Here is a 15,492-nt window from a genome sequence, read left to right on the forward strand (position 1 = left end):
AACCACTTAAAGGAGCTCTGTGAGTTGGAGAGAGGGAGTTACTTAGAGCATTTCGAGATTTGCTGTATTTTGATTTCTTTGGATATATTTATACTAAAAGTATATGAATCATCCGTTGTAGCCAAAAGGAAAAAAAAATGAGGTAAAAACACGGGATCTCCCCCCACAAGAATTTACTTGACATATAGACGAGTTCCTTACATATAGCTAGCGAGCAGCTATGGAGCTCACCTTCATATAGTTTCCATTTCCGTCGCTTCTAGCTAGTATAGAACAAAAAAGAGATCGAGTCCTCCACTCAGAGAAGCATAAGCCAAGTATTTCGTCTTGTGTTTACTCCCCATGCCACATAGCCGATTCCTTGTGTCACTTGTTTTCTCTGCCCCGGAATGGTTAATAAAGCTGCCCGGCCATCTAATGGATTAGAGAACTTAATACCTGTTTTTGAGGTTTTATCCTCATATAATTAATATTTTACGTTTAATCCCTGAGCAAAGCTAGATCCGTACTTTATACATAATTAATACCTTTTTTGTTATTTTAATGCTCAACAATGATAATATTATTTTATATCAAAAAATAATATTCTATTTATTTTTAATTATAATAAATATTAAATAATAAATATCTAAAGTAACATATTATAAATGAATGAGTGGATGTCAAAGATATTGCTGTTACGTTCTTTGCGCAACAACCATACTACATTATTTTATGTAAGAATATTTATAATATTTTTAATTATAATAAATATTGAATTAATAAATATTAAGTTAATAACTATACAAAAATAATAGATTCATAATTATATCTGTTTCGAGGCGCAGTTATTCGTCGTCTGAATATAAACTTTGCAATTAATGGCAGTAAAACTTAGAACTGTGCAAACGATCACGTGTCCACACGTGTCGTCAATTAACAAGCTAGACTTGTGAGCTGCTGAAGTCTACATATGGAGCTGCTTGCACCATCATGGTCCCAAGCTGCAGCCTCTACCTTTCTCCCCCCAACCATCCATACTCCCTATTTTTCACGTAAACAAACAAGCAGAAATGTCCACCAGCGTAGGCTTCTTGAGCACCATCGCCCCCTCCGCATGTCCCCTCCACGACCGCCGCTCCGGCGCTGCCCCGTGCCGCCGCGTCATCCGGCCCCGTGTTTCCTGCCACAGCAACGGCAACGCCCCGCAGCCGCCACCGTCATCGCTGCTGATGGACCGGCGCGACGTGCTTTTCGCATTAGGCGGGCTGACCGGCGGCGCCGCAGCAGCAGGCAAGTTGGCTCTGGCGGCGCCGGTCATGCCCCCAGATCTCACCAAGTGTCACGACGCCAATTCCGCGGGGCTGGGCGACCACCTCAAATGCTGCCCTCCTTATACCAGCGCCGAAATCACCGACTACACCTTCCCGGATACGCCGCTCCGGGTGCGGCGTGCCGCCCAGGAGGTGATTAAAGACAGCGAGTACATGGAGAAGTACACGACGGCCGTGAGGCTAATGAAGGGGAAGCCGCCCGACCATCCCTGGAACTTCTACCAGCAGGCTCTAATCCACTGCGCATACTGCAACGAGGCCTACGACCAGGTGGGCTTCCTTAACCCTAGCGTCCCCATCCAGGTCCACTTCAGCTGGTTATTCCTCCCCTGGCACCGCTACTACCTCCACTTCTACGAGCGCATCCTTGGCAAGCTCATCGACGACGACACCTTCACTCTCCCCTTCTGGAACTTCGACTCCGACGACGGCATGACGATGCCGGAGATCTTCACCGCCGACACGTCGTCACCTCTCTACAACGAAAATCGGGACACCTCCCACTATTCGCCGGCCATCCTCGACTACAAGTACAGCTACGGCAACACGGCGGGCAGCGGGGAGACGGGGGACGCTCTGGTGCTGTCCAACCTGTGCACCATGAAGAAGACGTTCAAGCAGTCACTGCCGCTGGCGGATCTCTTCATGGGGGACCCGCTGCGGGCCGGGCAGGAGGCCGACGGTTCCAACGGGCCCGGGCAGCTGGAGAGCATCCACAACGCCGTCCACATGTGGGTGGGCACGCCAGAATCTCCCCACATTGACATGGGCGACTTCTCCACTGCCGGCAAGGACTGCATTTTCTTCAGCCTCCACGCCAACGTCGACCGCCTCTGGCACATCTACCGAAACCTCCGTGGCAACAAGCTTGAGTTCAACGACCCGGACTGGCTCGACTCCACCTTCATCTTCTACGATGAGAACGAGCAGGTTGTCCGAGTCAAGGTAATTACTTAATTAACGACTTATACCACCATCTTTTCGTTTCAATTTGATATATTCTATAAAAAAAAATGTTTCTAGAAATCAGTTGCATAGATCGTGGAACCATTTTGCTAATCCTTTTATTTTTAACTCCTGCAAAGATAATGAACTTTTCTTCTTCCATTGCTGTATCCATTATAACGACGAATTATTAACCTAAAAAGATAATGCAGGGTAATTTACTACCGATGGTTAAAGTTTGATGCTGCCTTTGTTCGTAGTTCTTTACTTGTCAGATAAGTGCGCACATCTAGATTTCAGATCAAAGAATTGATTGACATGAATATCTTTTTTTGCAAAAAAAAAAAAAAACGTGGGAATCCAGGTGAGGGACTGCCTGAAGCCGAACAAGCTTAGGTACACGTACGAAGAAGTGCCGATACCATGGATGAACAAACTCAACTGCGTGAAGACCACGGAGACCAAGGAGAAGACGAAGGCGGAGCTGTCTCTGGTGAGGGTGGGACCGTTCGGGTCGGAGCCAAGGGAGCTGTCCAAGACGGCGCTGCGAGTGATGGTGTCGAGGCCGAAGAAGAGCCGCAAGAAGGCAGAGAAGGAGGATAAGGTGGAGGTGCTGCAGATCAAGGACATTGCGGTCGACACCGATGGGCCGGCACGATTCGACGTGTACATCGCGGCGCCCTACGGCGACCTGGCCGGGCCCGACTACGGGGACTTTGCAGGGACGTTTGTGAGGCTGCCGCACAAGGGGAAGGGCAAGAAGAGGAAGGGCGCCCTCAAGCTGGGGATTACCTCCCTGCTGGAAGACCTCGACGCCGAGGACGCCGAGAAGCTGGTGGTCACGCTGGTCCCTCGAATCGGTGAGTTCACGATTGGGGGCGTTGCGATCAAGCTGCTGCAGACCGACAACCCCAGACTTGTCTAAATCATGAAATAATCTGTCGACCGATATCGCTGGATTTCTGTTCCTTCCCTTGCACCGCGTGGCATTTGATCTAGGAGTGGTTTGTCTTTTGTCTCAACAGTTCGCATTTGTTTGGCCCTCTGGTGCCGTAGCTAGTTGGTCACGAGCTGTCGTCGTCCTTGTATGAATAATCCATACATTCAATGTATGCGTTGCTTGAGCTTCGTGTCTTGTCTTTGCTTTGCTTCTCTCCAGCGTATGTAGTAAGCTACTTTATGGCTACAAGAATTCAGGAAATGGATGCCGTTATGGGAACTAGGACTGTTCCTGGTTCTTGATGATGCGATACTGATCTCTGGAAGATTGAAAACCCATAATTGATAGGGTTTTGGATTTTTTTTTTCTTTTAAAGAAAAAAATCATCTCAGCCGAGAAATCGGCCGACATGTCTGTACAACGAATCCACTAACGTAAAATAAATAAAACTCCCACGGACAAACCCACGCCATGTTTTTAAATTTTAAAAAACATACAGACAGCTGCCATGTCTGGTATCTATTAGCATCTGCCATGGTAAATAGCACATGACAGATAGCTGCATACTTATAAAGTATGACCCTAAAAATATAGAAGACTTTAAAAAAGTTACATATAGTATCAAAATAGATAAAATAAAATACTAAGCGTTCATAGAATAACAATTATCATAATTTAAGGCTCAATATTATTTCTCAAATAAGTTCTATATGGATTTTATGGACATTTATTACCAAAGAAAAGATATTGCTTCTAGCCCTAGTCCTCTTGATCACGGCCCAAGATCCCATCAACACTAAATGTTGGCATTGGAAAAAGAAAGGCAAAAAAAATAAAAGTGAACTAAAAAATTCAGTAATTAAGTCACCTCTATTTCTAGTTCAAATAAGCATAATATAAACGGAGTATCAATTTCATAATATAGGAGTTTCAATTATAATTAAAAATATATCGAAAAGGATTGACATATAGTTTTCGCTTTTTAGGAAGATGCGGAAAGCGGTTGATGAATATACGATCAAAGTAATCTAAATAGAAATTGAATAACACGCTGGCGAGAAGGCCTAACATATTTTAAAAAATATATGTAATGCATTCGATCAAAGATAAGATTCCAAATCAATGTATTTAACCACTTGCATTGTCTCATAGCCTTTACGACTATAGCCACGATCGACCTATGGCAGGCTTGGAAAGAGACTAGCTTCTGACTACAACATACAGCAAATTGACATGGGCCAGTGATCGCCCCACAAGAGGCTTGGTTCGAGACTAACTCTGAAATCACACGAAAAACATACTTGCAGCTGCATATGCCAGTGATCGTCCCATTAGTCACTACAGGAAATATGGGTTTTAACGACGCTTGTAAAAAGCGTCGGCCAATTACGATGCTTATTAGCGTCGTCGTAGAGTTGGGATAAGACGACGCTTATGCGCGTCGTTGAAAACCAAATCTCATCAAAACCCGTGGCCGCCCCCCTTCTCCCTCTATCCTCGATCGATCAAGGCCAAATAGAGCTAGCCGACCCTTGTCCCCTCCTCCTCCCTCGTCTCCGGCGCCGACCCTTGTCCCGTCCTTCACCCTCCTCTCCGGCGCCGAGCGACCTCCTCTCCTCCTCCCTTCTTTTCCTCCCCCCAAAAACTTGGGTCCGAGTCTTGGCCATGGCCGGCGACCGAAGAGCTTTTCCAGTTCGTTGTCTCTTCTTCTTCTGGATCTCGTCTCTACTCTCGATCTCGCTCGCTTACAGGCCGGGAGACATCGTGCCAATAAGCAAGGCGGGCCAGTACCACGGGGTAAAAACTCGAACTGAAACCCTCGTTTTATCTGGATCCGTTCTTGATCCACTTCGCTTCCGAAACCCCGACGGAGAGGGAGAGAAGCGGCGGGCAGCGAAGCCAAAAGAAAAAAAGACAAGAGAGGAGCCGTAAAAGGAAGCTCGTCTTCTCTCCTTCCTTCCTTGGATTTTCCTTACCCCTCTCTTTTTGTGACAGGAGAGCAAGGATTAGGGTTTGGGGCTTTTCTGGAGAAGTGCGGAGATGGGGAATATATTTGTGAAGAAACCCAAAATCACGGACGTGGATCGCGCCATCCTCTCCCTCAAGACCCAACGCCGCAAGCTCACTCGACACCAGCAACAGGTCCCCTTGTACCCTTCTTTCTCCTGCTTTCCTTCAATCTATCTGGATATTCACATGTTTCTGCATGATTGAAAAACAATAAGATGTCTTTTTCTGAATACTCGATTTCTTATTTGTTCGTCGATGTTCCAATAATGGCTGCAAGAAGAAGGGGAGAGGGCCTTTAATTTATCTCGGTTTTCTCGATAATTGTGTCTCCTAGGACGTATCCTCTGCTAAATCGGGAGGTAAGATCTTTGGTTTTGTTCTAGGGTTTTCCGCCCTCATGATTTGTTCTTTATTTGTTTGTTTTTCTTTTGATTTTGTGTACAGGTGTTGATTTCGATACCAAAACCTACTGGTTTCACTAGTGCCGATCCTTACAAGATGTAAGTCTAATTGAATTTTCGTGTTTTTCTTAATTTGTCTAACATGTCATTTGAATATGCTTCTATTTAATCAATTTACGGTATCTGTGCAAGAATTGATGGCTGTATAATTTTTTTTTATATGATTTGTTGAACTTAACGTAGCGCATATTAAGCATGAAAGAGATAACAGCTTCTGAGTAGGATTGAATTGGAAACTAGCATGTGAATGTGTTATCAGTATTGGAGACCAGCATCACTGTTATTGTTGTGATAATGATACTCTGGCAACTTGAGATGTTTTACAAGGATCTAGGTTGGCATGGCATACTTTAGGTTGTCATTTGTGCTCACTTAGCGGTCTGGCTTCTTGGTCAGGTAGAATCTGCTTGTAATTAGCACAGGTTACCCTCTCAAATTATGTCAAGATTCACTAGGATTCAGCGAATAAAGAATTAATTTGCAACAGGAAGAGCTACTCCTGTTTGGTTTGTGGGAAAGGTAAGAAACATAGGGCTTTTTATATTCTCTCTCATGTTGGTGGGCTATTAGGTACAGGAGGGGGGTCAGATCTTCAGTGGATAAGGATGTAGGGATATTCACATTCATTAAAATTCTAGTTGTTCAGCTTAAAGCAAGTTATCAACTTGATGCTAGGATACCAGGGTAGGTGGAAACTCCTGGATGCCCCATGAACACCTTATGGATGTATCATGTTTAAATGTAATTGTTTGTGATTAGGTAGGTCAGATTTGAATAATTGGCAACTTTTGTTTCCCTGCTATACATATCAATGCAAACACCAAGAGTATAATGTTTATAAACACATTGGGCTACCACATTGCTTAGGTAGGGAAAAACACTTAACAGTCTTCTAGTTTAAGAAGGGCCAAATGAATATGGGCAACAAACGAATATGTTCTCAAGAAATATATCAAATTTGAATTACCACATGAATTTCTAGACAATATTTTATTTATTAAAACTAGACATGAATTTCAGTTGTCTAATTACCGAGTCTCCTATCTTGGTTTCCCAGCTCCTCTGCAGCCTGTAGAAGATAATTTCTTACATCTACCCTGAAACTATGTTGAAGCATCTACGAAGAGCCAATTCAGATCATTGTCCATTGTCAATTTTCGCAGATTCGTAAGACAAAAAGGTCAAACACCATTTCATTTTGAGAAGATTTGGACGGAACATGAAGCTTCATGGATGTAGGATTTGATGCACGGAGGGGAAATAGTTCTGGTTCTCCAGCTGTTAGGATCACCTAGAAGTTGCAAGCTACGAAACTAGCACTGAGACGCCAAAACAGGAATGAGGTAAAAAAAAATTTTTTGATAAGGTAGCTGTTTAGATAAAACAGTGAACGACCTGAAGCTTAAAGAAGGTGTTTCTTCATTCCAAATTGACTGGATATCAGAGTCTGTTAGAGCAACAATACTTGTGAATTACTCTTAAAGAAAAACTGTTCCAAATTGACTAGTGAATTACTAGTCACATATAGTTAGCAGATGATTACTTTTTTAATATCCAAAGCCAGAGTGCAGGATGCTAAAGCCTTCAAAGCCATCCAGTCTTATTGCATGTAATCTGGTTAGCGAGTGATTCGGCCAAGTCTACTGTTACTTTCAATCTTCAAGCTTCTCTACAAACAAAGGCAGCAAGCTCAAGTCAGTGCAGTTCTTGGCGTTCGTTGCAGTGGCGGCCCAGGCAAGCATCTTGGTATTCCTCTGCAGGGAGTTCATCTAAAATGGCATTGTAATTCCCATCCCTGATACTTTGTAGATTGTTTTTTATGGAGTTTGATATGTAAAAGTACATTGTAATTCATAACTTTTTATGTAAATTTAATCAGATATGACAATATAAATATTTCGAATGATCTGAATGTTTGTGTCAATATCAATGTAATTTGAATGTTTGGTTCATATTGTATAATGCGTGTTTTATGATATATATAAATTTATAAAGTTTGATATTTTTATTTTTTTAAAATAATTACATTTTCCGACGTTTTAAAGCGTCGGTAAAAATCGTCGACCTGGGCGTTACCCGCGTGCCACGACGGTTTTTTCCGACGCTTTATAGCGTCGGCAAATCACCATTTTTGCCGACGCTTTCATATAGCGTCGGCAAAAAGTTTTTCCACTCCGGCGATAAGTTTTTCCACTCCGGTATCGCCGACGCTTCTGCAACGCTTTGATTAGCATTGCCGGATCTTTAGCCGACGCCTATAAGTGTCGCTACAGGCCCTAAAAAGCGTCGGAAAAGGTAAGTTCTCCTGTAGTGAGTGTAGCCTGGAAGGAGACTAGATCTTGACCCGTGGGATCATAGTTAGGCTAGAGAGAAAATCATCGCAATAAAAGAAAATCAACAATGTCCTGATGCAACAATGATACAAATTTTTAATGCAATAAATCATTTCATGCTTAATCATATATTTTTAGAATTGAATATTTATATATGTAGAGCGTACACAACATGTAGAATATAACATATAATATACAGATGAAGGAATAATATTTATGATCAAATCTCAATACATATTGTTGCCCAGAGGTGCAGCCCAAGAGGGAGAGGTGAATTGGGTCTTTTTAAAAATAGTTAAAGTTAAAACGTAAAGAGAGTATGAGTTACTTTTATCTTAAAGATTCAGCAGCGGAAATAAGAATGCATAAATATGACAGTGAATAAGGTTATGAAAACTGTCAGGAATATGCAGAGGAAAAGAAGAGAAGAAGCACAATCACAAACATCAAGATTTATAGTAGTTCGGTGCACTCTCAACACCTACATCCACTCTTCAAGCCTAGCTTGAGATTTCACTATAACCCAGCAGATTACAACCTGATTGTTTTCTGGGCTCACAATCAAAACCCAGTTGGTTTTTTCAGGCAACCAACCGAAAACCTTTTGTTTTCCGGGATCACAAACAACCCAGTTGGTTTTCAGACAAACCAACAAAAAATTTTACACTGTTTGTTTTTCCGGGATCACAAACAACCCAGTTAGTTTTTAGATAAACCAACCAAAAACTTTTCCCTTGCTGAATATTTCCTATTCAGCAACTTCCAATCTATGCTTGAAAGAGCCTTTACATGTTTCAGATTAATGAAACTGTTACAGCAGCAATTAATCCAACTAAAAGAATGCTGTAACTAGAAAACTTAAAGCTTCAGAACATGTAAAGAATAAATCAATGAAAGTTAAAGCTGAAGCCGATGAAGAAGTTGGCTGTGGAAGGATGTTCCAATGTCCAAACAATAGCTCTTCAGAATGCAGTGAGAAACTTCGACTGATTTCCTCACAGGAGAAAGTTTTGGATTCGGTGCTGGTGAGGATGATGAACTGTTAAGCTTTTCTTCTCTTTTTCTCAGTGAAAACCTTTTGTTTTCTTTAGAATCTTTTTCCTTTTTCCTGTTCTTTCCATTCTGAGGTTCCCTCATATTTATGGACAAATTCTTCGGCGGGATTTGAATTCCTTTCTTCCCGTTCTGATGAGAATCTTTTTCTGTTACAGAAGAAGACAAAAATCATTCATAGCTTCCCGTTGTGGTCCCAGCAGTACAAGGGTCGACACATGTAACTCAGGGGTCGACTCATGTTCACCTTCCATCTCGGCCTTCTCATCGACGAGCTATCATCCATCTGAGAGGCAAAAGAGGTGCAAGGTGCGCATCCTGCTCGGGTAGCACTCATAGTGCAGCGAGTGTTAGTTGCTTGGGATCCCTTAGTAAGGTCATCCACTTTCTGAGTATCGGTTGGGGCCATCTCAACCTCTACCCACAAGAAGAAATTATCTTTAAAGTTGTGAATTAATAAAACTAATTTAAGTACTAAGGTTTTATTTTGCCCCCAAAAAAATATTATTCTAACATGTCACTTCATATCCTAACATTCTACCTACTTTCATTACCTAATTTACATCCTAAGGATTTAAAGCCTAGGCTTTGAGCGGCACATGACAGACAGCCGCACACCTACAAGGTGTAACCCATAGGATATGCAGGACCTAAGAAAAAGTTATATATAGTATCAATGCAGGTAAACTAAAATACTAAGCTTTCATAGAATAATAATTATTCATAATTCAAGATCCAACATTATTTTTTAAACAAGTTTTATGTGGATTTCATAGATAGTTATTATGAAAGAAAAGATGTTGCTTCTAGTCCTAGTCTTCTCACTCACGGTCTAAGATCCTATCCACACCACATGTTGTCATCTAAAAAAAGGCAAAAAAAAAAAGAAAGCTAACAAGCTCAAGAAGTCACCTCAATCTCTAGCTCAATCAAGCATAACATAAAGAGAATATCAATTTCAAAATATAATAGTTTCGATTATAATTAAAAATATGCTGAAGAATTAAACTGTAAATTTAAAAAATATATATATATAATACAAACGGTCATTGTATAGGATTTTTAGTTAAATTTATTGCAATTGTGTTGTCACATCTTATGAAAATTTTATTAAGTTTTATGCTATAATCTTCAAGTTGTTGCTTAATCTACAAAATTTGGGCACAACAACTTTCGGCTATTATATATTTGGCTTTAATCCTAGACAAAGCCACTGAATTTTATTTCTTATTGAACCAAGTGATTAAGTTAACTCTAAAAAATTGGCTAGTTTTACTAGTACTTTTTCTATCAATTCTATAACTAGCAAAATCTACATCTGAATATCTAATTAAACTAATTAAAGATTATTTTGAGTACCATAAGTCTAAGTTTTGTGTTCCATTTAGATATTTTAAAATTCTTTTAATAGCTATTAAGTTTGATTCTTTAGGATTAGCTTGATATGGAACATACATACAAACACTACATATTACATCTAGTCTATTAGCAGTAAGATATAATAGGGAATCTATCATGCCTCTGTAAAGTTTTAAATCTATATTCTTACCATGCTCATCTTTGTCTAATTTACATAAAGGACTTATAGGGGTACCAATGTGCTTGGCTTTTTTTATGCCAAATTTCTTCTAGATCTTTCTTGTATACTTGCTTTGGCTGATGAAGTTCCCTTCTTTAGTTTGTTTGATTTGGAGTCTGAGAAAAAATGTGAGTTCACCCATCATGCTCATCTCGAATTCTCTCTGCATGAGTTTAGCAAAATTTTGACATAAAGTTTCATTAGAGGCCCCAAAAATAATGTCATCGACATATATTTAAATAATTAAAACTTTAGCATCTTTTTCTTTCATGAAAAGAGTTTTATCTATACTTTTTTCTTTAAAATTTATTTTCTATCAAAAATTTGCTCAATCTTTCATAACAAGCTCTAGGAGCTTGCTTTACACTATATAAAGCTTTAATTGGTCTGAAAACATAATTTAAAAATTTATGATCTTCAAAATCAGTGGTTGTTCTACATAAACTTCTTCTGCTTTACACCACTTTTAGCATCTATTTGAAATATTTTAAAGTTCATATAGAAAGCAAAAGAAAGTAAAAATCTAATAGCTTCTACTCTACCAATAGGAAACAATTGTTTCATCAAAATTAATACTTTTTTCTCGATTGTAGCCTTGAGCGACTAATCTTGCTTTATATCTAATAATATTTCTATTTGCATCCAATTTATTTCTGTAAACCCATTTTGTTCCGATTACCGGATAATCTTTGGGTCTACTTATAAGTATCCAAACATTATTTTTTTCAAATTGATTTAATTCTTCCTGTATAGTATTTATTGTTGGAAATTGTATCCTAAATGTCAATCGTCAGCATATTGATGATTGAATTTTGTAAATGAATTGACAAATTAATAAAGTATTATTTGGCATTATTCATCATTTCATCTTCAAATGAACTCTTATATGATGAAGTCCTTAGGACTTATATTATGATAAAGGAGGATTTATCTTTGAGTCCTTAAACTTGTTCGCGACCAAATGATATGTTGTTACTAGGACGACAACATTATCGAGATTAGGTCGTTGTGTGACATATACGTTGGTTTTTCTCTTAACCAAGGAGTGTGGAGACACTGGTATGCCATACAGGTGAAGTGTAGGAGTACATTCACTGAACGTGACCAATTCCGGAATGCTCTACTGTCGAGAGATGTTTCGAGTGGATATGGGTATAAGTTTGGCCCTCTGACCTGAGACCGCAACCTGTGACTAGCAAGCAACTCACTGTACTTTGGTACCAGACTACCTGAATTTCTAATTCAGTGACGGAAGGTCACTGGGTGCAGTCAAGCACTTGCATAGTCAGTTGTGAGTTAAGATGGAATTGACCCCTCCTGGAAATAGAAGATAATGTCTTGTGATTTAGCAAAACCTTGGCCAGGGTAATCCCAGTGAGGAGTCACGGGATATCTAAAGTTAATCACATAATGGATGTACTAACTATAGGGTTGACAGTGAGCTCTAAGTCATCCTGGCATTAGGAGTCAAAGGGATTGAATTATACAGTAACCATAGTCCAGGGTTCCAGAATATTTGCTTCGCATATATTCGGCCTATCCAAACGTCGGGTACCATTGCTAGATGGTCACATCGATTAGTATAGGAAGACGTTCCTATACTACCGGCTTAGGTTCGAACCTATGAGGTCACATGCATAGAAGTTTCTAGGTTGATCAAATGGCTGATTGATGATTAAGAATCATTCAGGGGTAATTTGGTCAATTCGATTGACAAATTATCCTAAGCAAAAGTTGCATTAAAATAATTATTAAATTATTGGAGGACTAATTAGCAATTAGATTGCTAATGAACTCAATTTGATTGAGTAAATTGGGCTTAGGTTGAGCCAAATTGAATAGGATTCAATTTGGGCTGCATCAGGGTTTGACCTAATTGGATTGGGTTCAACCCAAGTAGATTGAGCTTGACCCAATTGATGGGACTTGACCCAATTGGATTGGGCTTGATCCAAATCAATTAGAAGACCTTATTTGATGAGGATTATGAGTCCAAATAATCAGAATTGGATAAGGAGAAGAATCCCTAAATTTTAGGAACCCATCCTTATCTTCTTGGAGAAGAATGACACCTTAATTTATTCCCAATATTTTCTATGCCTATCCTCTTTATTTTTGGCCAAAAATTGGCGTGAGAAGAGAGGAGGCGTGGGGCTATAATTCCTATAAAAATGGCGCCTTAAATCTTTCTAGAAAGATTTAGATGAATTTCCTAATTTGTAGGGATTGCATGGTGCATGAAATAGGGTGGTCTGCGGCTGAACTTTGGACGCATGAATTCCTATCTTTTAGGGATCCAAAATGCACGAAATTTGGATATGTTTATCTCCTCTTAGCTGTCAAACCACCAGAATTTTTTGGGAATTTTATCAGCCAAATTAGTTGGCTAAATTAGGTGTGAGGCATGGGGTGGTCTTTTGGCTATAAAAGACCCCCATGCCTTGGGTTCAAGATATACCATATTTAGAGGTTTCAAAAAATTCTGAAAAATTTTTTTGAGGGCCTCCATCCCTTCTTCTCCTTCTTCCTCACGTCCATCCTCCATATCCTTGAAGAACAATCAAAGGTTGAGTGTTTAGAAGGAGACAGCTTCAGCCATTGCAACGTTCCTACGCGAGCTAGCACTCCCGCGGAAGACGATCTACCTAGGGCTTCGCGTGTACTTCTCGTAGAGGCCATTCGTGTGCGTGGCTACGAAGTCAAAGATCAGATCCATAAGTTTCTTCCATCATAAAAGGTATTAATTCTATATTAATCTTTTTATTCTGGAGTCAGGGTCTAGGTCTGATTCCCCGAGGTTTTACCCTCCTTTAGAGCTCCTCACGGAGTTATCTCCAGAATCCATTTGATGGATATTCGGAGATTAATCGGAATAGAGTGTTTAACTTTCAGATCTGATAGTTAATCATGCATGAATGTTTTAGCATAATTGTTTAAACGATTCCGGCATAATCCTATGTGTTCTTAAGGTGCTGATTTCTAGATTTGATCTTGTAAGCATGCATGAATTAAATTGTTTGATTCGGTTTTTCCGCTGCATTTTAAAACTTAAAAAGAACTACGTATGGCTTGATCCCCCTTATGAAGGGGTACGTAGGCAACCCGATCAGGTTCAGCCATGGTTTTAAAAAAAAAAAAAAAAATCAACATGCTTAACACCGAAGAACCTAGGATTCACTTTCATTTATCCTATTAAGATCTTGTTTAGCTTCTTCTATAGTTTTAGTTTCAATTTGAGATACAAAGGCTAAGTAATTGCATGCATCTCTAATAAAGAATCTTCTTATCCTATATGAAGGATCATCAATGATAAGTTTCTTTGGGTGGTTATGAACATGCATCCATTCTCTAGGTAAATTATGTCTACCTTGAGGTTGTTGTTGTTGCTGATTTTGCTCTTCTTGATTATTTTTCACGAAACACTATTTTTCTGTGAATACCTTTGACTAGTGATTCAGCTGATATGATTAGCAAAAATCACATTTATTTAAATTAAAATTAATTAAAACTATAAAATTGTCTTTTGACCTCTAAAGTGGGTAACAGGTTAATAGGTTTCGCTGAAAACTAATATCTTTATCTCCTTTGAGAAATTTTTCGATCTCTCTTGATTCCTCTCTTTTCCTTCTTCGTTCGGAATCAAAACCATCCCCTCAACTCCATTCTCCATCATAGGCAGCTCTTCTCCCTCTTTTCCATTCGTCGGAGTTCTCTCCATTCGAATCTGAGTCCCTCTCACTTCTATTAAAATTCTCTCTTCATTATATCCTTTTCTACATGAAGATGGTCAGGTCTTGCCTTTAGCTTTATGGATTATTTAAAGAAAAGCGTTGTAAGAGTTTTGTAATATTTATCTTTTTTTAATGTATGAGATTTGCAATATTTATCTTTTAGAGGTGAAAAATTTTTTGTATGTAGGTTGGTGGCTGATTTAAAATTGTTATGACAAGATGGGCCCAAGATACTAGATCTTTTCTTTTTTCGGAAAAACAAAGCTCTAAAAAAAGTTATTTAAGGTACACAACATAAAGAGTGGCCTTTTATCACATGTCCGCAATAGTGAGTCTGAAGGATTCTGAAGTCCTTCAATGATTTTCCTTGAGGATGATTGATATTGTTCATCCACCTATGAGGATAGCAATAGAAAGAAAACTTAAATCATTGCAATCTATTGTGTACTTTTAAGAGATTTTAATCTCTTTCTATGTTCTAATATGTGCTCTAGTTTTTGATGAAATAAGATATAATAGTTATTATAAATGAAGAATAATAAAGTAGCATAATCCCATGATTCGTGAAAGCTTCTATAACTCTTTTTGTTATCTATATATGTATATCCATATAAATATTTTTTTTACCCTGTATATATATTATTAATTGATTTGATTGTGGTTCACTGCATTTATATAGTTTCAATATAAGTCCTTCTGTTTCGTCTGTGATTGTGAATTGAATGAAACGCAAAACAGAGATAAACTCAAGGATAGTACCTAGAAGAAAAAGGTAGAGAACGAATCTATCCTTGATAACCTTCTTCCAAGAGCCTTCATGGATTTCTTTATATTATCGGAACCACCGAACACACCCTCAACCTTACATCAAACCTACACAAAACTTAATTGCGTGGAGTAGAGTTAGGAGAGGCCTCTCTATATCTATAGGAGGGTTTAGTTAGAGAGATGCAGAAATAGTGCTTCAAGATTCCTCACGTATCCAAAGCTTTTTGTTCTTCTTGGTATCTGTTATTTTGATGCTGAACCAGGACTTTACATCCCACTGTCGCATAAATAGGATTTTTTCCTAGTGGGGGACTACCACAAAATGAAAAATATGACAAGCGAAATCAAAATATAGAAGA

General features: G+C 39.2%; 1 protein-coding gene across 1 annotated transcript; it reads left to right on the forward strand.

Annotated features, from left to right (window-relative positions):
• The first annotated feature begins 979 nt into the window (after positions 1-979).
• On the forward strand, positions 980-3,503 carry LOC103715357 (polyphenol oxidase, chloroplastic-like). The gene is made up of 2 exons (XM_008802955.4): positions 980-2,258; positions 2,623-3,503. Exons 1-2 carry the CDS (start codon positions 1,053-1,055, stop codon positions 3,181-3,183), a joined length of 1,767 nt encoding a protein of 588 aa, XP_008801177.4. The 5' UTR covers positions 980-1,052; the 3' UTR covers positions 3,184-3,503.
• Positions 3,504-15,492: the final 11,989 nt, after the last annotated feature.

This window comes from Phoenix dactylifera, chromosome 11, assembly GCF_051530095.1.
Source record: "Phoenix dactylifera cultivar Ajwa chromosome 11, Ajwa_hap1_PhDact_Kaust_v1.1, whole genome shotgun sequence".
Taxonomy (NCBI): Eukaryota; Viridiplantae; Streptophyta; class Magnoliopsida; order Arecales; family Arecaceae; genus Phoenix; species Phoenix dactylifera.

Excerpts from the sequence above, each read along its gene's own strand:
- LOC103715357 (XM_008802955.4), top strand. The coding sequence starts at position 1,053 with ATGTCCACCAGCGTAGGCTTCTTGAGCACCATCGCCCCCTCCGCATGT. Across the intron at positions 2,259-2,622 it reads AGCAGGTTGTCCGAGTCAAG|GTGAGGGACTGCCTGAAGCC; the intron begins GTAATTACTTAA and ends GTGGGAATCCAG.